This window comes from Seriola lalandi, unplaced genomic scaffold (genome assembly GCF_002814215.2).
Source record: "Seriola lalandi dorsalis isolate HSWRI2012SDOR001 ecotype SW California unplaced genomic scaffold, Sedor1 jcf7180002054983, whole genome shotgun sequence".
NCBI classification, from domain to species: domain Eukaryota; kingdom Metazoa; phylum Chordata; class Actinopteri; order Carangiformes; family Carangidae; genus Seriola; species Seriola lalandi.
Genome location: NW_019525532.1, coordinates 848,208 through 870,239, shown reverse-complemented (window position 1 = coordinate 870,239; position 22,032 = coordinate 848,208). Strand labels below are relative to the sequence as shown.

The following is a 22,032-nucleotide window of genomic DNA, read 5'->3' as shown; positions in this document are numbered from 1 at the left end:
CATTTGCCACCTGTCCACATCTTATTGTGTAACTTTTGGTTTTACATCATCACTTCAGGGAGCTAATTATTTGTATTTTATTTTTATTATTAATTAACAACACAACAAAGGTCCTGTTGTATCTTATTCAGTCGTTTATTCAGCATGATTGTCATGGGTATTGGATCTTATAAAACATAGTAAATGTTGCTGCTACATTTATATACTGTAGATATAGGCCAACATGCAACAAGGCACCAAATACTATTTAAAAAAGAAGAAAATATATTTTTTTCAGCCTTAATTTCCAATACTACTCATCACATATTACATCACTTATAATAGCATTCAAATTTAAGTGGAGGAAAAAAATAATCTTCAAACTGACTCTTTTCAAGTGCCTATATATCTGATCCAGTAATCAATTGATTCAAATCACAGGCCTTCGGATATTCTCAACTGTTTAAGACAATAATAACTAAATGTGGCTGGTATAATAACAGACAACAGTCCTCAAATATTTAGCCCGTAAACTTGTTGCAAGTGTGCAAACTTCATTTTTAACATGATTGCAAACTGTTAAATGTAGTGCTTGCATGTGTGTTTACATGCGTGCAAATAGACATATGTTGCTGGAACACAAGGTCAATTTTTAATTAGCATTACATACTGGCTATGATTTTGACAGTACCTTGCTACCATCCTACACTGCACACCTCAGGAACCAATTGTAGGCTCTTGAAAAATGTTGAACTCCTCACCTAAAAAATATCATGATCTACAGTAGCTGCTGACTTTGTTAAGCATAAACCATCACAGTTATGACCTTAAGCCTCAAACGACAAAACATCTGAAGCAAGACAGTAGAGAATTAAATTCAAGGTCTGTAACCAGTCAAACAGAGCACTGCAAGGTGGGAGCGCAGATGAGAGTGGTGGCTGCAGGAGGGCTTGGAGGTCATTTTCAGAGGAATTCATTATACCTCACTAATCACACCAGTATGATGACTGAAGTCTAAGCTCTGACTTTCTCTCAAATGCTGCCAATGTCTCCAGTTTGAGCTGATGTGGTCTGATCCTTCTGTGAAGTGTTTAGGGCTAGCTGCATGGCCCATACGCTCAGAGGCCTCATGTAGGCCAGAGAGCGATAGATGCCCTTCTCACAGTAGGCTTCAGGAGTCTGGAACGCCATGCCTAGTCTTTCCCACACAGTCCGGTAGCAACCCTCCGCCGTGCGCAAACCCTCATCCCGCATACCCTGAGGAAAAAAGTCAGCCGCAGAGGTGTGAGGCAGTGTTTCATTTAGTAACACAGTCAACACCACCAGCCATACAAACATGCACTTGTCATCAGCTGTCATTAAGTTACTTCTAGGGTGTGTTTATAAACAGAAATGAATACAACCAAGAGTGTAAACTTAAAGTCAAGAATGCAGGCCTGCAAATGATTTACTCATGAGTAATGAGACATTACTATTAGCCTCTAGTAAAGACGCAAATGAAAGAGTGAGTTTAACTTTTTTGAACTATCGGCACTTGTTAGTGTTGATGCATGCATTTCATTAACACATAATGCTGGTTCCGTTCCTCAGTTGCAGCTGCTGAACTAACCAGAAAAGATTGCAACTAACAATGATTAATCTGCTAATTATTTTCTAAATTCGTATAAGACCAGGCAAAATAGTAAATCCTCATGGTTTAGAAGCTGGAACCAACAAATTTTTGGCACGATTATTGATGTAGTTGCCTTTTTTTTCCAAACTAAGTAATTTATCAATTAATCACTGTCGCTGTATAACTAGATGTGGTGAGAAGGACACACTGACATAGTTTCAACAAAATGTACCTCATGGATCATAGTGGCTGCCAGTCCATACACTACTCCAATCCAGACCTCATCTGATTGGACGCTGGAGCGGTCAGGCACTCCTTCAGGACGCATGCCGTTAACTGCCCCCATCTGGCCTCCAGCAAAGCTCATTACATTCAAGTCAAAGACAGATTTTAGTGCGGTCTGGATTTTTTCTTTTGGAAAAGCCTGAAGAGAAAGAGGAAGTGTTGTTGAGTGTCCCAATCTGAAAACATTCCCAATTTGGTGTCTGTCTATCCTACACCTTGGAGAAGGAAATGGCTATACATTTACTACATTTACTACATCTACTACTACATTTTACTACTTTCAACTTGCCTGGTAGTCTCCCTCTCCCAGCCCAGACGCTCTCAGGAACCAGTGGCCAGCACACTGGTCAGACATGACACTGTTGGAAAGGTCTCTCCCACTGCTATCATAGTTGTAGTACTTGCCTAAACACGATGGGAAATATAAAAATAAGTAAGTCACCAGTACTCTCAAGCAGCTAACACTTACAAATCATTTGGACTTTGGAATTTTAAAATCAGTACTTATTGTAAACCAAGTGAAGCCCTTCCATATACAAACTGAACACAGCACAACAAATGGGTGTTTGAATTTACCGTTCCACAGCAGTTGGTCAAAAGCAGCACTGCCTCTGTCCAAGAGGTCTCTGTAATATTGGTATTTCTCCTCGTTGTCTACCAATCTGGCCATCTTACACATCACACACAGGGACGCCAACCACAGCCCACCACAGTACGCACTGTAAAATACAAATAAACAAAATGACACCAGAGAAACTAGGTTTACATAGGTAATAGGTTACAGATGAGCATCATACATGTTTTAAAGAATGTATTTTTAATTTACTTTGTTTGGTGATGTAATAATATCCTTACTTCCTTTGAATCTACAAGTTTATTTACATATTACAAAATCTGCAAATTAAACTTATTATCCTTCAAATCAAGTCAGTCTAGCTACTGTATGAATTTATTTAAATGTCTTCAGTAAATTTCCCAGCTTTGTGCATTGTGATTCTTCTTTATCCCCTGTCTTAAAGTAAAAATCAGCAAACTGACGGTTTAAACAGGAACTACCAGCTTTAGATGACAAAGCCTTTTATCTTTGCTGCAGCCTCTGAACTAAACCACAGCTCTCAGGTCACATGTAGCGAAGCAATGCAGCTATCAACGGGGTTACATTTGTTTAGAGGTTAAACATTTTGTACTCCAGTGTCTTTATGGGCTGTGTGTGCTAATAGTAACTTGTTAATATCACTGCGCCTAAGCTAAAATACTTACTTGCATTTTATTATTCTTTGTTCATATAACAATAGATGAAATGGGGGGGATATAAGACAACCTATAGGATGGAGTCTTGTAGTTTTTTTTTAGGTTGGTGGAGAGTGCACTCTTTAAACTCTCACCTTGGTCCAGTCACTGTCCAGCCATCATAGGTCTGGTCAGCATATCCAGAGTTTTCTATTAGTCCATCGCCATCTAGGTCAAACTTTATCTCCGACTCCATGACCGCCTGACAGATTGACCAGAGTAAGACAACAGAGTTTGTGTTAATATTTCAAATGACCTTCACATATTTACACAGAGAATAGTCAATCTGGAATTTCCTGTAGATGACCTGTGTTTCCACTGCAGCATTGCAGCAGAGAATAGCCGCACAGAGCAGCACCACTGTGGTCCTGCTAGGTAGCAACTTGTGAAAATCTTTTACTAAGAAGAAGTTTAAGGAAATGCATTGTGCTCGTCACCAAGTTAGCAGAGCTTCATTCACAGTACATGTAAACTACAGCATGGCTCGGTGCAACTAACCACCAGTGGAAAAACTCTTTGAAGGCACTTATGTCACTCATGTCTGAATTGATTCAAGTCTAAAGCACAATATTATAAAGCCTGCATCAGTCAGTTATACCTGGCAGATGGGCCACATGTCCCGCAGGTACTGACTGTCCTGGGTAAGATGAAAGTCCCTGTAGACCTGCAGGACAAACTTCAGGTTCAAGTCCTTCCAGTCTGCAGTGTCATGAATGAGGTAGGCATTCACCCTTTGCCATGGCTCATCATCTGGGGACAGTCATCATATAGTACTTAGAGATACTTCATGGCAGCAAAATTGAAAGATAACCAGTTTAAAGCAAGTTTGAAGGCTCTGCAAGTTGATTTTCATTTGATACAGAACTGAAAAGAAACAACAGCCTGAAAGGTAGTAAATCTAAAAACATGGTAAACATGGCAGCAGTTCTGAGTAACAGATGTTCTGTGGGGAAATAAATGTGCTAAAATGTGCAAAACCACTAGTTCTAAAATGGTTTACTGCAACATCAAAAAAAATATTCCAAACTATGCCCTTCAGAGTTGTAATTAATGTAGTCTTCCTCCTACCTGGGTCTCCTATGTCATGAGGCACCACATTTTTGGCCTTGACTGGAGAATACCGCCCACTCATCAGATGGAGCCTTTCTGTTGGGTCCTGCTGAACCACACTGCCAGCTGAGAAGAAATTAATGCTGTGAGGACTGGTATTGCGCTTTATCAAACACACATGGTTAAAGAATTGATGAAACACCAAGATAACACCACTCGACTTACCAATATCATATTGCAGACTCAAGGCAAGTTTTGGCCACAGCATGATAAGTGCAAAAGAAGCGTAGAAGTGCACATCGTATGTGTTGTACATTCTGTACTCCTGACCTGAGAACCAATAATGGTTTAGTAATACATGTCATAAAAAACATATTTAATACAAAAAAGCATGGTGGCCACATTACTTTTAGTTCTCACCACATGGATGAAAACCATAAAACTGAAACTGTCAGTTCATAATTTTGACAGTGAGAGCAGCTTTTATAAGTATTAAGTATTACCATGAAGGGCCAGATAAATGAATAAAATGGTAAGAGACATAATTACCAGTTACTCTCTGTCACTTCCAGTTCACTTTTGTATTAGATGTCACATTATGAATTAGTTGTAACCTGTTTTCCCTCGGCACTTACCTTCTAGGTAGGCAAAACGGCCGTACTCCTTGATGACAGCAGGCTGAGCTGGGAGCCCCCCCTCTTCACTGCGCACGCCGCCACTGACATCAGCATCCTCTGGTAGCTCAGTCCACACCGACCCTCCATCCACCACAAAGTACAACTCATTAAACAGAGCCGATTTATACCAGGAAGGGAGAGAACTGTGACACACAAATGCAATACAAGCCAAGGTAAAACAGTGCTTACCTGCTGAGGTGTTAAATTCAACTATTAATTCAAGCAATAATGGTTTGAAAATGGGATGTCTACTTTGATAAACTAATTGAAACCATATGTATTGGTGCTGAGGTAATCATAATTTATCATCATTGGTTTATTTATCATTGTCTGGGGATCATTTTTCATGTAACCTACAGAGCTTTCAGAGCTGTGAACTACCTGTCCCGCAGAATCGGTCTCTGCCACTCCTCAATGCTCTTCTCCCACTGTTTGTAGTGTGTTAGGGCGTAGTGACTGAGAGAGGGGGACGCATCCCCTTTGGTCCCAAAGTAACGAGTATATCTCCTGGAAACAGAAAAGCAACAAGCTGGTGATGTTGGCACAAGAACGCTTCATGTTGATGAACAAATGCAACAAATACAAAAGCAGAAATTGTTGTATTTGGATTAATACACAACACTTAATAGCCTTTAAATGTCTAACATTTTTATTACATTACTATTTTTTACTCTTTTTTTTTGGTTTGAGGTGTGTCATTTTCAGTTGGACCTGAGGCTTTGAAATAGGAGATGTCATTGAAGGTAGATTTGTTTGGGAATTACCTATCACTGAAACTTTTTGTGCCTCAACTATTAAATATCCAGGCAAGAAATGTGTTGAACTGTGCTTTATGGTCTGAAACTGACATGAAATAGGAATAAACACCAACAGCCTGACCCAAACCCAACAACCACAGCTACGAAAGTAAACATGACAACACCAGTGTGGTTTTTGGTATCGTAACCTAACAGGTATGACAATGGAGCAAACAAAGCTGAAGGGAACAGTGTCTGCATGTGGCAGTGAAGCCACATGCCAAATCTTAATGCATTACACAGGTCATGATAAAATAGTAGGAGTCTCTCTGTATGTCAGTTAATTTGTACTAGCTGACATACAGAGAGACTCCTACTATCTTATGATGACCTGTGTAATGCATTAAGACAAACATCACACGATCACAGCCATTGGAAAATATTTAGAATAATATAATTTCTTAGCACATTTCAATGCCAATGCCATTCAGTTAATGTAAAATGCAAATGTAACAGAGGAAACCAGAAACTTTAGCTGCATACCTAATGTGTTCCCTCTCCCTGGAACCGAAGGTGATCTTGGGCATGTCCCAAGTCAGACAGAACTCCAGGGTGTTACAGCTCTGAGCCGACACCGAGCAGCCCACTGCCAACGCTGCTGCCACCTTCTCTCCCCTAGGCGTCGGCGGGCAGGAACCTGCAGAGGTAAGACAAGGAGGATGTAAGGTTACTGAGGGAGGTTAGAATAGGTCATATTATTTAGCACACTGCATGAAACAGAACTGAAATCATTTACATTAAATACACGTACATATTGTGAAATACCATCTTACTTTTTTCCTTTAAAAGCAAGCCCCAAGTAAAGTGTGCCTTCCTATAGCCTGGGCTTTTCATGCATCATATCCTTTCATTCAACTTTTTTCCCCACTTCTTTTTTTAATGTTACTTCTTCATTTTGAGTAACCGCCAACTTTAGACATCTGTTCCATTTTACATTGATCCTTCCTCAATCTGTTTTAAGCACTGACCTGTAGGAGAGTCCAGTCGTCCATCAGTGATGAGGTCACTCCACAGACTGCTGCAAGTTCCCTTTGGGCTGAACGCTGTCTGGTGACTGACCTCCCTGTCAGGCTGTTAAAATGTGCACACAAACAAACACTCTCATTCTTGGTAAATCTAAAATCTAATGCTCATTAACTCAGCAGATTTCACTAAGAATCAATACAAATCCACTTCCAGATAACAGAGACTATTGTTTCAAATCTTTAGTTTATTCCCTGGGAATTGCTTGAGCAACTACCTACAAACCTGTTCTCGGGCTGCAATGCACAGAGTGTATGGGTTTACTGTAGTGCAGTGATGTAGCAAAACCCCAGACACTGCCTCCCCCTCCTTCTCCAGGTGGAATGGTTCATTCCAGTGTCCCCCGCTCTTGTCGTCCTTGTGTCCCGACCCATTGACCATAGTAAACATTATGGAGACATCTAAGTCGTAGTCATTCTTGTTCTCTATGTCCCACACAAATACAGCCACCGGGAGACTTGAGTCCTGAGAGAAATAAGAAAGAGATTTTGAGGCATTTAAATATATATAAACCAAACAACAAAATGACTAATTACTTTCATTTATCAGTCTTTTTCAAATTATTTTCTCAATCAACAAACTTTTAAGAATATTCAAAACCTGTTGGAACTGCAAACGCCAAACGAAAATATCATAACTCATATCGGACTGAATGAAATCCAGGGATGCCTCTGTTACCTGGTAATCATGGGGGATGACAGGGGAAATCTGTCTGCAGGTCAGGGTGACGTTCTGTCCCGGCAGGTGGTACACAGTCCAGGCGCGGGGGTACAGGGCGTGGTAGAAGGCATACTCCCCACAGTAGCCCCAGTTCCAGCCTTGTAACGTGGGAGGACGCTCTACAGATAGCACCTGCTGGTAAACTGTTTGTCCTCCACGACGCAAACAAACTGTGAACTAAGATAAAGAAAAGTAAGCAAAATGAAAACAGTGAATTTTTTTATCCTTTGTTTCTGTTTATATTAGGAGCCATTTAAAGGAGTTTTTTTATGAGTCAGCAAACTATTGTACACCAAAATATATAAAGCCAGATAAATATCCTGTGACTAAGTCATTCTTAACGATGTAGTGTGCTTTTGCTTGAGCCTCAGCCTGTTTAGGATCCTGCATACCTGGTTGGCTGTGACAGTTTTGTAGTGGTACATTCCAGGGTTAAGTTGCCATCGACAGAACTCTCCCCTCCAACCTCTTGTGATGGTACCTCCTCCAATACCGCCAAGTGGAGCACCTGCAAATTAGTAGAGTACAGAGGGGGGGGGGTTGGTCACCTTAGAGCAATGGCCATCCTAAAGTAGATAATAAAGTGTTTCTTATCTAATCATAGATAATAATACAAAAACAAGTTACAAAAGGCTTCATCAGACAGCCCTGAAAATTTCCCATGCAAACTTAGTCCCTCTCAAATTCAGCCTTTCAACATGAAAATTCGAGAAACTGAGCATATTTTTCTGCAAGATAGACCTGAACTCACCATATATTTGACGCAACGGTTGGGCACCAAACATATCGATGAACGGAGCCTTCTTTTCCACCTGGGTCTTCTTGTACCACCATTTTAGATACCTGGTTGAACACATACACAGTATACAGTACACTGATCACCTTACAAATCATAAGTGGAAGGATGCAAGTATTAAAGTTAATGAAGATAGCTGAAAACAAGTGGAGAAATCAACAAATATACAAGTCAGATATAACACCATTATTAAGGATGCAATTAGTAATCAAGCTTGTCCTCCCCGTTTGTTTACTTGTCTCCATTCATACTCAGTTTAATGCAGTTACAGCTGTTTCCAAGCCTTTTGCCCTCTCAGCCTAAGCTGGACAATGCACACGCGTATACACGCACACACACACACACACTTTAAGAGAGAGAAAAGAGTGAATTTTGCAGCTACATGCAGGACACACTTGCAATGAGGGGAATGAAGTCAAAGTGGTAGCTCTACTTTATGTGGTTGATGTAAACAGTGTGGTTACGTGCACGTGTTAGTGCATGTGGGTGTCTGTGTGCAGAACTTGCAATTGCACCAGGGTTGTATTGTAAAATATTAATTAGGCTATGTTACAAAAGGTCTCAAACAACTCCTGGAGCCTGGGGCCAGAGGCTCAGGAGTTCAACCTCAGAGCCATTAATCTGTTTCTGTTCAAAAAGTATGAAGCTGCTGTTTTTGGTTGAGCTGTTGTATTGCATTAGATAGGCCATTAGTTCAGCACAGCGCTGGCTGCAGTGCTTATAATGCCTCCCATTACATTTAGCCTACATCGCTTTAGCTTTTAGCTAAGTGTTGTAATACACAACAACTTTTTGCTGGTATTTCCAAAGTGGATCCCTTTCAGTGGTCCTTGAAAGGTCTCAAGGGGGCCCCAGCAAAATGAGAAAGACAGTAAGAGTGTAATAAGCAAGACACTTACTGTCCCATTGCATTAAAAGATCATAATTTATCTGCAGCAAGCTGACAGTTTGTTGAACAACACCAATGACTAAACACTTACTTTGCAGGTGCTGCCGTTTCTGGCCTTCAATTTGCTTCCTGTTGGTAAAACTGAGCAGGTGACATCACTACAGACAGTTCTGTGCAGACAGGTATGCAAACTTTGTTGTCAAGACGCCAAAACGACAGCATCCACAAATATTTCTATATTGCTAGTATAGCAGAGTTTCACCCAGGAAATTTTTCCACAGATGAGATCCTGATGCATCTCATCTCATGATCATGGTCATGTGCCCTAAACAACAGCCACACCTGTTAAATATATGGCATTTGCTGCCTGAAATAGCCCTTTTTTCAGGGGAGGTGGTTCACCTCCCCTAGAATTCATTGCAGGAAATTCTGGTATAGTAACCGACATTAATGTCATGGAGCAGCTCAACAACTATCTACATCAAGAGAAGTCAAAACAGGGAGGGGGATAAGTTTGTGCTTAGCATTCCTACTTTGTTTACATACCTGAATAATCAAGACTTTTTAAGTCACAAACGGCTTTCTATTGCTGAGAAAGATCCTGTGCAGCTGTTTAATTGCTGTGCAGGACAATACAGCATCTGACTGTATTGCAAACAATAACCTCACATGAAAGCTCAGTCCGGAGAAACAACAATGGCCCGCCGATACAGCTCCACTCAGTAGGAGATGAATGGGTTCAGTTAAAGCGTATTATTTGAAGCTATGGCAGGTTACGCTATCGTCAGGATCTTCTTGTTCCGCAGCTCAGCTGGAATGCAAACAAAAGCCCTCACCCTGATCTCGACCTGTGAATACCGACCTTGTACAGTAACCTGTGTATGCTGAAGCATACAACCATACTGCTTAAAGAGGCCTGTAGCACATTTAATAGCAATAAGTTTTATGTCCTACTTATTGATATCCAATCACAAACACATTTACCATGGTAGGTAGATACAACCACTGGTCCAATGAGCACGTTCAAGGCTAGCGGAAGCTCAGTGGAAGCTTTTGATGTGTTAAAAAAACAAACAAAAAAAAACAACGTTACTTATAATGACAGTAGACGAGGTGACCTTTATAGGCAACACTTTTAAATTCTGGGCCAGTTATGCCAGTTGTCTTTCTTAAATGTCTTACTTTCACCACAAAGTTTAATTGTAAAATATTGCATTAACTTTTTGTGCTACAGTTAACAATAATTTATATAATATTCCTATATATGTTCATAAAAATATTGGCAAGCCTTTCACTTGCTATACCTCTCGCTCAAATGATGCAGAGCCAAAGGTGTGACTTATACTAACCTTATTTTTAACACCCTCTAAACAAACTCCTCCTCCTGAGTAACTGCTGTCGTATTAATCAGTGCAATAATTAACATATGTGGCCATGGGGATAAAGTGACCGAGACACACCTTGGATGAGAAATGGGAGAGCATGAAAGAGCTCTTTTATGAGCCTAAGCTGAGAGTGCAGCATGTTTGTTTTACCACAACATTGCAACACATTTCTGAACAGTGAAGCAAGTTCAAGCTTTTATGTTTTAACACGGATGAACTGTTTTCTTAGAGCTTGTTGGGGCAGAGCACCATGACATATAATACAGAAGTAACACACACCATTGTTGTTGGCTTACAGCTGTAAGGAATTTACATGATGTCCTATCGGGCTTACAAGATGTGTTAGAGCACTGCACTGCAGGGGTCTCGTGGGGAGATAGAGTGTAAAAGTAGAAGCAGCAATAGCGATGGTTTGGTGGGGGGGGGTTAAAAGTATATAAACTTATTCAGTCAAAGCATCTGTTTTGTTTCGAAAACAACAAGTACAGGGGGTCAGCATGAACAAGAAATACGTTCAGTCCAGATCACTAAAGAGCAGACTTGACGACTGTCACACGGGACTCACTGACACAACTAAGAACTCCTCAGTCAAGCCACGCTATTTGGATTTAATGGATAAGTGTTGCATGTCTGTCTGCCCGAGAGTTCACTAAAGCTGCAGAATGTACTGCTTTTGTATCTCAGATGTCAGCAGGTTGTTGAGATAGCAAACAAAAATAACATAACAAAATAACAGATGTGGAGATCAGTGCTAGATTTTTTTGCCTAGAGTTTCTTGTCATGTTTGTGGGACTGTTAATGATAGGCCACCTCAACCTTCCTGCCTTTACTGCTGGAGAGGGTTTGAAGTTATGCAGTGGTAAATAAACTGCACCTTGAACTTGAAACTAACCTGTAGCTCATGTAACGCTTTAAAGAGTGAACTTTATGCACATTGAAACAGAAAGTGTGTTAGTAATGTCTTAAGTTCACCACAACCTTTTGATTTAAAGGAACATCTATAGAGAAATCTATTGCAGTATTACTGTCCAATACAACAAACACTAAGAACTGTCTATCATCTGCACACAACAGAATGGCTGAGACCACTGCAAAATAACCTGTCTGACAGTCACCACTTCAATCAGGTGCTTCCATTTGTACACAGAACAAAAACAAACAGACACTACAACTGACTTATTCCTTAAGCCAATATTGACAAAAACACACAAAGGCAATACACTGTGGTTATCAGTTTTAAATACATTTAATATTCAACTAGTTTCATGCTTTTTTATTGTTCAAATGCTTCCTTTGGTGTTACTGTGATACTGAAATGTATCTTTTTAAAGCACTTCACACCTGCTCTCTCTTTCAGGTGTGTGGGCTGAGAAATATGACACTAATACCTCCCCAGATACTAGACCATGGAAACATGCACGTGGGTTAAATGGAGTGAAACAGCCCGTCCCAACACAGGAAAAATCTCCAGGGTGTGTAGTGAGTAGTGAGTGCACAATAAATATTTACCATTGTTAAATGAATGTTTTCTGCATCTCATAATAACTAAAGTTCTCTGTTCAGTCTATTGACTGTATATTTAGTGAAGGGCCAGAGAGTGAAAGTCTCACCTGATTCCAAGGCCAACGTGCTCCCAGACATTGGACAGCGAGACATCTTTTGCTTGAAAGGGCTTTCTCTTCTCCTTGAACTCATGTGCCAGACAGATGCGCCAACCTTCCTTGGGCACTCCGTATCCCATTTCCTTGGAGACATACCTACTCATGAGGTCCGCTGTGGATTTCTCACCCCACTCCGAAGACATTTTAGCAGGATTTCTTGCAATAGGGATCTTAAAGTGGTGAATGGGAGCAGGGAAATACTTGTGACTACAGGCACAGATCTGTCCCCTTTTGTCAGCAGAGTCAATCTATTGTGCCTTCACGATGGAGCAAAAACACTGAGGTGGTGGCTGCAAGTGGCCTAAATTTTTATTTTTTTTTAATTGGATCAGTAAACTTCAAATTGTCATTCCCGCGGGACAAACCGCATCTCATCTGACAAGCTCTGAATACCTGCGGGACATGAACCGACGAGTAAATAATTGCTCCTTCAGGTATGAGGTCCCATTGCCATTATAACGTTATTACTATCCACATCTCTCAGTTTCTACAGCTCCACATGTTCATATCCTCAAGGATTATTTGCATCAGGTTGCTTCACCATCACCCTCTGGATTCCGTTCTTACAGTTATGACAGACCCGCTCTCCCTCTTTGTAAGGGAAGTCCGGATGTGCCTGTTTTGTGAACTGTGCTATGAGGGTGGATGGACAACAGGTTTAGATCGACAGGAAGTACTGAGGATCTCGGTCATTCAGTCGGGGCTCCTAAAGTGAGATTACACAAACAAACAAAATTGTTAAAAAAAAAAAAAATGTTTTAAAGTCGGGATTACATTAACCTGATAGACATTCAGGAGGGCCGGTATCAAGCAAGCATCTCAGTAACCGGCGGTTAGCTGCAAAGCTGCAAACTGATAATATTACATCACCTTTATAATAAATCTTGTAACGTTAGCGACCGCTTCGCTATAAAGCCAAGGAGCAGGAGCTAACTCTGCTAGCTAGCTCACGATTAAAAGCATTAGAAAAGAGATGAATATTTTTAAAATACCGGAGCAACGTCGTCATCCCGCTGCAGCTCCAACCCAACCTCTGTCTGCACCCTGTAGCTTCTGCTAGCACGGCGCTCACTATGCAAATAGTTTACATTTGTCACTAATACATCCGGTGACTGCAGCCCTCGAATTTTCTGTCAGGCGGCAGTTTTTCTGAGGATGCTCCCGCCTCTTTTTTACAAGATTGGCAGATCCAAATGTTAACCAAGCTGCTAACCCACCTTACATTAGAAACCAAACAATGGTTAATTGTTGCTTGAGTTTGCTGGAGTCAAAATCGGTCAAGATTGGACGTAAGTGATGCCTGACAGGCATGACTTAGGGACATGTAGTGCAGTATGAAAGCCGCTGTCAGCCTGTACCATTTGGAGTAAAGAGGGGGGGGGTTATATTCATACGCACTTTTTAATTTACTCTGCAAATGCCAGACATCGGCAGATGTTTATAAATATACAGTTTATAAGTGTTTTATTAAAAAAAAAGGCCTCTGTTGAATGTGTAGTGTGAATGCCCAAAAAATGTTTTTTGCAAATATTCAGCTTTCGCTTCCCAAGCAGTTACCATGGCAACGGCCCACCTTTCCTAAGCTCTGCCACGTGATGCATTTTGAATGGCCGACCAAAAATGTTACCGAAGTTTTACAATAGTGTTTTATTCTGTAAAAACACGATTAACTAAAATTTAGATGTCACTCGGGCATTAAGCGGAACTTACTCTCAAAGAAAATACATGTTGGTTGATATATATTTTTATTTTTTTTGCAGTTTTGTTTTCCCGGGGTTCGTGATTTGTCGGCAAGCAGCGGATATAGAATCTACATTATTTTTTGTTTACTGTAGTTGGAATGGTGGCTAACTAGATAATATATGGTCGATTCTCCAGGAAATACGGTCAAATATTGACTTGTTTTATTTGAAACGTACATTTAGGTGTGCCTCGGGAGAAGACAACGTATTTTTTTTTGCTGCAGTGTCGTTTGAGGTCAAGGTATGTCTTTAAATTATCCTGAAAACAAGCTATTAGCAAGCTGGGCCAAATAAGTTAACTTCTGTCTACAGTCATACAACACTTTGGTATTATCTAGCTGGAGTAACCAAACAAAACATTTCAGATTGCAATGCGCATTGTTATCTACATTTGTCTTCGTATTCTCAACTTGGTAACGAAGCTTTGTCGTTTTCTAACATTACAGATGATCGAGGTGGTGGCTTCCATGGCCCGAGGCCCCGTGTTTCTGGCCGGGGAGCTCATGGAGTGTCTCATAACATTCACCAACCCAATGTCCCATCTCTCCACCTCTGCTAGCAGGTAGGATTGTACTCCTTTCACCTCTTCACTGATCACAGACCTTCAGATGTGGGGTTAAAACATGCCAGCGTCTGTCTCTGAGTTTGCTATGATATATGTGTATATAGGGAAAGACAATGAATGCCTTTGTGTAACCCCTTGTTTTCCAACTGTATTCCAGTGAGATGCTGGCATGGGCCAGCGCCCAGATTCACTGTCAGTTTCATGCCAGTGAGAACAGGGTGGCCCTTCCGGCCCAGGGGAACAAACAGGATGTCCAGGCGGAAAGCGACACAGTGCTTATTCCAAGCAGAGGTCAGTGGGAAGAGAAGATGGAATCTGAGATGAGCAGAACTAATAATCATTATTGACTATTTTAAACATGCATAGAAGTACAATTACATTAAGCAAAGTAAAGTACAGCAAAGTTTCAGACAAAGATTTAGAAGGATCTGGATATTATTCGCCTTATTTTACTAGCCTTCTGGCTTTATGTGTAATATGCCTCAAATCTCCACAACACTAATTCTTAACTTCTATAGGAGAGCGAGGGCAGTGTGTGCTGGACACACCACCTAAGATACTATTCTGTGACCTGCGCCTGGACCCTGGGGAGAGCAAAACCTGTAAGTGTTTGCATATGTGAAAAACATGTGGATTCACAAAAATCCAAGTTTAAATTGAGCGTGAGTGCCACAAGTTGGTGACAAAATAACATTCAAAAGATTAGAGCTGTACCTCAGTGCAACCTCTGCACAGACCAGATGGCATTTCAAATTTTAAACATCCATTATTTTTTCCCAAATGGCTATGCAGCATTTACAAATGAACATATATCTTTGTGTTTGTGATTCACTCTATCACAGATTCATACAGTGAGCTCGTACCCATAGATGGTCCTCCTAGTTTCCGTGGTCAGTCAGTGAAATACGTCTACAAACTGACCATCGGCTGCCAGAGAGTCAACTCTCCCATCAAACTCCTCCGAGTTCCCTTCAGAGTGCTGGTTCTGCAGGGTGAGATGACTCGGGATCACTTAACATCAAATGGTTGTATTTTGCACTGTAAAGCTTTCAGTGCTAATGATCTATGTCACTCATACTTTGACACCACATGAGTGATAAAATGTTTACTTTTCATTTTACAATAATTGTTGGCGAAGAATAGAATTAGGGAAACTAACAGTCAAATGCTGGTTAAGAATTACTGGTTTATTCTAGAAAGGTTTGCACTAAGGGAAAAGGAACGGTTTATTTTCTGATTTACCACTGTCTTTGATCAGGGAAAATAAAGACAACAGTCTCACCATGTGACTTCTATCGTATTGTGTACATGTAATGTCTAATATTTTCCCTTGTGATCTGTAGGCATGCCAGAGCCTCCATTTCCCCAGGATGAGGAGGTTTCCCCCTCTAACCCATTCCTAGAAGAAGAAGAAGCAAGCCGCAGGGATGCTCGGCCTTTGGAGAGAGCACTGGACATGCTGATGGCCACCACATCAAGACGCTGCCCACGTGAGTCAGATTCTTTGTCTCCCTGCTATAGTGTGAACAGCCTCCTCACAGTGAGATGATATTTTGCTACTTATCGTTGGTATTTTATTATGTTCGAGATAAATATTTTCATGTTTGTGTGTGAAATGTTTTACATTTGTAATCATCCAAAGGAATAAAAAAGTTAACAGCAGGACAAACCATATTGGCCTTGTAGCTTTACTGTTACATCTTATGTCTTTATTGACACGTGCATATGAAAAAATGGATGACAAAAGGACAATTGTAATTTCACACAGTATGCGCTACACTATGATTAGATAAAATGTGAACTAGACACAAACAGTCTGATTCTTATTTGCAATTTCCCCTAATTGGCTTTGACTGGTGGGATTCTGTTTTCGTCAGACATGTTCAATATCACCAACATGCGAGGGAAAGTGGCAAAGTTCTGCATCTTCAAGATTGTTTACAGACTTGGGGAGGACATCGTCGGCACATTCAACTTCTCAGAGGGTGACATCCCTTGTTTACAGGTGTCTTTATGTTTCTTTTATTTGTACACTGCTGCTCACAGTTTTTGTACAACATAAAATTTTTCTATTTAATCAGTGCATGAATTGTGACTTCCAGTTCTCCCGTGTATGTGTCTTCCAGTATTCAGTGAGCCTCCAGAGTGAGGAGGAGATCCAGCAGCCGTACCAGCGGCGTCCCGGCCAGGCCGTCAGTGTGACCGGACACGGGCGACACCTGGAGTCCTGCCTCCACACTGCCTCCAGCCACTTCTCCCTCCCCATCCCGCTCAATGTCACACCGGGTTTCAGCACAGACATAGGTCAGTTGGCTGAAACATGTGTGACTCATTACTTGAGTCAAATGTGACTCAAGTATTTATCTATTTCTCAGACATCAAATTTCTGGCAGTTTTTTTTTGTTTCCATGATTGCAGTTATGTTCAAACATGAAATCTATGACTCCACTACAACGTCTTCGTAAATCAGTGTACACATCAGAGATAGAATATTATAACAGAGATATTAACAGATATTAACAGAGATGTCCCTCTTTAGTTAAAGGTACCCCCTGGAGTCTCTTAATACTAGAAGCTCTATAGAATATCTCTAAAGGGAGGTCCCAGTTTTTATTTCTTATTTTGTGCACACACACACACAAGTATGTGGATGACGTCCTACACATTCCTGATTTTCTTTCATGTGGTAATGCACCAAGAAACAGCAATGTGCTGGAAAAAGATGGAAAAGAAAAAGATAGGTAGCTGGCCAACATGAAGGTAAAAAAAAATTCTGCCTCCAAAATCCAAAACCTGATTTTTATAAGAATATTTTTTGAAAAGAAATGGATTCAACTTGTTTGTTTTTCATGAACAGTAAAGTCTCAGGCATCTAATTCATCTCCTGAAAGAATTCCGCTTTAAAAGTTACTCAATAAACCAAATAAAGTTTTTGCATATTTTACTAACAACATTTAGGAGGTTATTTAGGTTTATATACGTGCTTTTATCTTTGTCAGATGCTCACCTGAGCATCAAGCCATAATATGCAGAATAAAGTCAAACTGTTACATAACTCAACACCCAAACCCTTGCCTGTTTCTACAGTATCTCTAAGGTGGCGCCTGCACTTCGAATTCGTGACCGCCCGGGAGCCTATGGAACCACCCACCGTCCTGCAGAACCAATCAGAGGTCACAGTTTGGTCAGGGGCAGAACATGTCGATGTAGATACCTTCAGCTGGGATCTGCCGATCAAAGTCCTGCCCACCAACCCGGCCTTGGCATCCTACATGTCTCAGTTTACAGGGACGAACAGCATTAATATTTGACTCTGAGACTGTGACCATGAGATGATCAGGTGTTAATATTGTGTTTCTAAGGGTATCGACAGATGTGTGCATGGTCTTGTGTGTGTGAGTGTATGTTTGTGAGAGGGAGAGAGAGAGACAGTTTTTTTTCCTTTCCAGATGAGAAATGTTTGCACAGACGCACATTTCAGGAACAAAGAATCTATTTTTGTTGTTTATGCAAAGCCAGTGATGGATTCCATGTGTTAAGTATGCAAACCTATATTTTGCCTTTGTCTTATGCATTTTTTGATGCATCCTAACTTTGAATACATATTTTCTTTAGGAAGACTGACTCACATTGACTGTGTGAAGTGCAACTGTCTCTGTGACTGCTGTGCATTTCTGTATTTATTTCTTTTTTGACTCTGTTATGTACTTGCACACTTGATATTTCTTATTTTATGTGACAACTCTTTCTTATCCAAGATATTTTTACTGTTAAACTGTCTTTCTTTCATCTTGAGCAAAGACTGTACTGAGGCGTAAATACTACAAGAGAGAAATTAATTAAAAGCGTGCTTTAAATTTGATCAATTTTATGTGAGGGACTCATCTGTTACTTTACTGAATCATTTCTCTTTGTAAACAAGAATTTTATTTGGAGGTTAAATGAGTTACAGCAGAAAACAGGTAAAATTCAATAGAATTTGTTGTATATATTAATGCATGTATATGTTTATATTTACACCAAGTCATTACTGGATTAATTAGAGATATGGCATTTGGCTTGATGTAAAATTCTCCAAAAACAATTTTCTTTACAGACAATCTTTGGCATGAAAAACTCCCCACACAATCTGTATTAGAATAAAGTTAATCTGCCATAGGCAGACCAACTGCTTACTATAATAACTAATATCAAACTAATTCTGAAAAAGAAGATTTAAATTTCCTAAATTTGTTTACATGGTTCATCATTTGGTGTTCACTTTCCTACAATTCTGTGATGGGAAATACTGCAGTTTTACTTAAATATACTTTCACAGACAAATAGCACTAACATTTCCTTCATTGATAATACAACATAGAAACGTACACATGCTGTTAATGTTTTATATATGTACAGTATGTATATGACAATAGTAGTTACTGTGGTTTAACTGTAGTGAGTATTGGGTTCACTGGCAAACATATCGAACAGATTAGTCGTCGGTCTAGTGGCTTTCTACCCCTCCAGCTGTTGCTGCAGCTGAAGAGATCCATGGCTGGGGTCCTTGAAGTCCTCACCCGGGGAGCAGGGCAGGCGGGGATCGGCTGCCTGCACCAGAGAAACTTTGCAGGACACCGGCTCCACCCGCACCTCACACCACGCAGGGAAATCCACCGGCCGATGCACCCTGGATGTCGATGAAGGTAAAGGAGAAGATTTGTTTTTCAGGTTTATTTATGGCTTTAAAAAGAAAACACTTTTCTTTGCACTCTCCACTCTGTTCTTCTTGATGTGGATTGTAAACTCCTGACACTATTTCACTTGGTCTCTTGTGCTGGTTCAGCAGTATCACTACACACAGGAAATTCAACAATGACTGCTGGAGGTGGCTATGGTGTTAATTTTCCATAACAGTCGAGTCTTGACAACATATTGAAGAAAGGAGCCTGAACAAAAGCATAGAAAATGTTCTTGAGACCTTAATGCCAGAGGTGGAAAGTATCTACAGCTATAGTTAATTCTTTAATTCTAGATTAAGATTTTCAAATACAATGTATTGTAAAAATAAATGATAAAATATGATATTATTATTATTCCAGATGTGTTTGAAAACATCCCAACAGTATGTACAATAGTTCAACGGAGCCTCAAGCAGTTATAACATTAAACTCAGTGATAATAACACAATAGTACTGTAAAACATTTGGAAAGAGTCTGTTTTAACTTTTAAGTATGATTTACTGCTATTATCTCTGTTCTTTCATTTGATTAAAGTAGAATTTTTACATTGTAGTTTTCCTACTTTTACTTAAATGAAGGCCCTAAATACTTTTCCACCACTGTCGAATGCAATACACTGCGACCCAGATTTTCACATCAAGTTAAATCCACTTTCATGAGGTAACTTCTGCTACTTTGTTCAGTCTCTCCGACGCTCACTGCAGAATAATAACTGTCAGCATCTGGACACCAAACCACACAGGAGGTTTGTGTACTCACGTCTCACAGCAACCGACACCGACAGGGTGCAGACAGGTGCACTGCATACAAGCGTTGTCCATCCAGGTTTCACCCAGTGAGTAGTGTCTCCCCTCGAACACACACAGTGCTGGAACAACACGTGGCAGTCAGGAAAAATTAACTTTTTCTTTAATGAATGGAGATCTATGTTTAATTTTGAAGTACTGATAACCAAACGAGATTAAAAAAGCTTAGGGTCTCACCTCTGGAGTTGAAGTGGCACTCCATAGGTGCAGCAGAGCCACCGCTGGTCCACAGAAGAAACCCTGCAGCTGCAAGCACCCAGTTAATGCCGGCAATCTCCATCTTCATCTGGTCTGGTCAGCCTCTGATTCCTCTTCTCCCTCTGCACCCTCATTTATACATCCTGAGGCTTTACGACCACGGCGTGGAGGTGTGGTTATCGCCGTCATGTGGCCCACAGGCCTGGCTGTGGAAGGCGTCAGCGGTGCCATCCACTGGGAATGAGGTGGTGGTGGTTTTTGTGGAGGGAGGTGGAGGGGTAAAGAGGAGGGAATCTTGTGTCTTGGCACTGTTTTGGCACTCCAGAGATCACCTCGCTGCGCTTCAGCGGGCATGAACCTCTAAAGTGATAGAAACAATGACACATCCATGTGGTGACTAAGAGAGGGAAGGGTAGGAGAGAGGTGAGATGGAGGGCAGGGGGGAGAGAGAGAGGTGACGTCCAAGGAGAGGAGGAGGAGGAGGAAGAGAGAGAGGAGGGTAAGAGGGATGGAATTATCAAACATGATTCATAACCATTCAACCTCTCATGGTTTTGTAGGCCAGGCTGCTGTCCAGCAACTTAAGATGTGACTAATACACATGTAAAACACGTGTCTAAATATTTATCCATAATAACACTTATATATACTATTATATATATTTAATATACTAGGATAAATAAACCAAATCTTGTCAAAATGTAAATCTACTGCAGGGTACTTTTAACATAGACTGTTTCGTACAGTGTGTTGCTATAGTTACTAAGACGCCCTCATCTGTATAAATGTACAGATAGGTGAAAAATTGAAGGACGCGCCTCAATAAATGAATACAGATGCTTCCATACAGAGCACATGGTTTGGTGTGTAACACCATCATCAGATATCCAGTGAGGGAATATCTTTCGGAACAATCATGTTCAGACCTCCAGTAGAGTTTGAGAAACTAGTTGAATCTATGTCATGGAGCACTGGAGCCCAAAACCTCGCTAAGATACTTTTTCCTTTAACCCGTTACCCATTTCTCTGTACACATACAGTGTACGATACGCACACAAACACACAACCACATCACTGCAGCGTCCTCTGTAACCTCTCATCCTGTCTACCTCTGCAATATTGCTTTTATTAATGTGACATATTCTGTGACCCAATGCAGCTCCTGTCCAACATCAAAGGAAAGATGGACATGCAGAGTACCATGGAAAAATAAATGCAGAAACAACACTTTCAATTTTCTTAGAGGAAGACTAAGAATATTGGCTTTTTATGAGTTTATTTGTATTGGCATTTATAGTGTGGCTCTATCCAAAGGCAACTAAATCCACCCACCTGCACATCTAAAGCTCATAATGTACAATTTATATCTCATTAGTTTAATCTGTACAAAAACAGACACTACAAAAAAGTGTAAAAATGACAATTTGACATTTTACAGGGAGTTATATACCAGTAAGTCACCTGTCCCCGCCAAGAAATGGACCAACTTTTTCATTTAATCCCCCTCACCCCATTAAATGGAAAATTATAGTTTTTACACATTGGTGGCTATAGTGTTAACTTTTATTTAAAGGAAAGACAGTTGTATCAATCTTAACTTTAAATTTGACCAAAATTCTTATCACGAGGTCCACTTAGTTGTTTTTTCCAGAGGTTTCAGAAGTATCAGAAATAATCATCTTCATCTGTTGATGAAGGTCATAAGATGGAGACGAAAACACTGGAAAAACCAAGTAAAAGGACTTTGTCAAACCAATATTTAATTACATTTATGTTTATGTAACAGTGTCTTCCCCTTTTTTGAGTACATTTTTCACAACTCATTTATCAAAAGA

General features: G+C 40.4%; 3 protein-coding genes across 5 annotated transcripts; 1 reads left to right on the top strand and 2 right to left on the bottom strand.

Moving 5' to 3' along the window:
• Positions 1-116: 116 nt before the first annotated feature.
• On the bottom strand, positions 117-12,307 carry gba2 (glucosidase, beta (bile acid) 2). Of its 2 annotated transcripts, none has more exons than XM_023396795.2 (17): positions 12,114-12,307; positions 8,185-8,276; positions 7,826-7,941; positions 7,392-7,610; positions 6,939-7,178; positions 6,659-6,761; positions 6,174-6,327; positions 5,275-5,400; positions 4,852-5,036; positions 4,442-4,546; positions 4,235-4,342; positions 3,765-3,916; positions 3,262-3,368; positions 2,453-2,595; positions 2,166-2,281; positions 1,824-2,015; positions 117-1,236 (listed from the first exon to the last, which is right to left on the bottom strand). In XM_023396795.2, the coding sequence occupies exons 1-17, from the start codon at positions 12,305-12,307 to the stop codon at positions 1,012-1,014; spliced, it is 2,577 nt and encodes an 858-aa protein (XP_023252563.1). In that variant the 3' UTR covers positions 117-1,011. The 2 variants fall into 2 exon arrangements, with proteins under 2 accessions (XP_023252563.1, XP_087027407.1); XM_087171281.1 differs by lacking the exon at positions 12,114-12,307 and adding an exon at positions 9,210-9,295.
• Positions 12,308-12,809: 502 nt separating this feature from the next.
• On the top strand, positions 12,810-18,333 carry rgp1 (GP1 homolog, RAB6A GEF complex partner 1). Of its 2 annotated transcripts, none has more exons than XM_087171282.1 (9): positions 12,810-12,875; positions 14,353-14,468; positions 14,629-14,762; positions 14,990-15,073; positions 15,314-15,463; positions 15,815-15,961; positions 16,349-16,476; positions 16,598-16,775; positions 17,559-18,333. In XM_087171282.1, the coding sequence occupies exons 1-9, from the start codon at positions 12,810-12,812 to the stop codon at positions 17,780-17,782; spliced, it is 1,227 nt and encodes a 408-aa protein (XP_087027408.1). In that variant the 3' UTR covers positions 17,783-18,333. The 2 variants fall into 2 exon arrangements, with proteins under 2 accessions (XP_087027408.1, XP_023252565.1); XM_023396797.2 differs by lacking the exon at positions 12,810-12,875 and adding an exon at positions 13,468-14,147.
• A 383-nt stretch (positions 18,334-18,716) lies between these two features.
• msmp1 (microseminoprotein, prostate associated 1) lies at positions 18,717-20,285 on the bottom strand. Its single transcript, XM_023396787.2, has 3 exons — positions 20,177-20,285; positions 19,953-20,061; positions 18,717-19,140 (listed from the first exon to the last, which is right to left on the bottom strand). The coding sequence occupies exons 1-3, from the start codon at positions 20,283-20,285 to the stop codon at positions 18,969-18,971; spliced, it is 390 nt and encodes a 129-aa protein (XP_023252555.2). The 3' UTR covers positions 18,717-18,968.
• Positions 20,286-22,032: the final 1,747 nt, after the last annotated feature.

Excerpts from the sequence above, each read along its gene's own strand:
- rgp1 (XM_087171282.1), top strand. The coding sequence starts at position 12,810 with ATGGACAACAGGTTTAGATCGACAGGAAGTACTGAGGATCTCGGTCAT. Across the intron at positions 14,763-14,989 it reads AGTGCTTATTCCAAGCAGAG|GAGAGCGAGGGCAGTGTGTG; the intron begins GTCAGTGGGAAG and ends TAACTTCTATAG. Across the intron at positions 15,074-15,313 it reads CCCTGGGGAGAGCAAAACCT|ATTCATACAGTGAGCTCGTA; the intron begins GTAAGTGTTTGC and ends ACTCTATCACAG.
- gba2 (XM_023396795.2), bottom strand. The coding sequence starts at position 12,307 with ATGTCTTCGGAGTGGGGTGAGAAATCCACAGCGGACCTCATGAGTAGG. Across the intron at positions 4,547-4,851 it reads CCGTTTTGCCTACCTAGAAG|GTCAGGAGTACAGAATGTAC; the intron begins GTAAGTGCCGAG and ends ATTGGTTCTCAG. Across the intron at positions 2,016-2,165 it reads TGGGAGAGGGAGACTACCAG|GCTTTTCCAAAAGAAAAAAT; the intron begins GCAAGTTGAAAG and ends CTTTCTCTTCAG.
- msmp1 (XM_023396787.2), bottom strand. The coding sequence starts at position 20,285 with ATGAAGATGGAGATTGCCGGCATTAACTGGGTGCTTGCAGCTGCAGGG. Across the intron at positions 20,062-20,176 it reads GTGCCACTTCAACTCCAGAG|CACTGTGTGTGTTCGAGGGG; the intron begins GTGAGACCCTAA and ends GTGTTGTTCCAG. Across the intron at positions 19,141-19,952 it reads GGTGTCGGTTGCTGTGAGAC|GGTGCATCGGCCGGTGGATT; the intron begins GTGAGTACACAA and ends ATCGACATCCAG.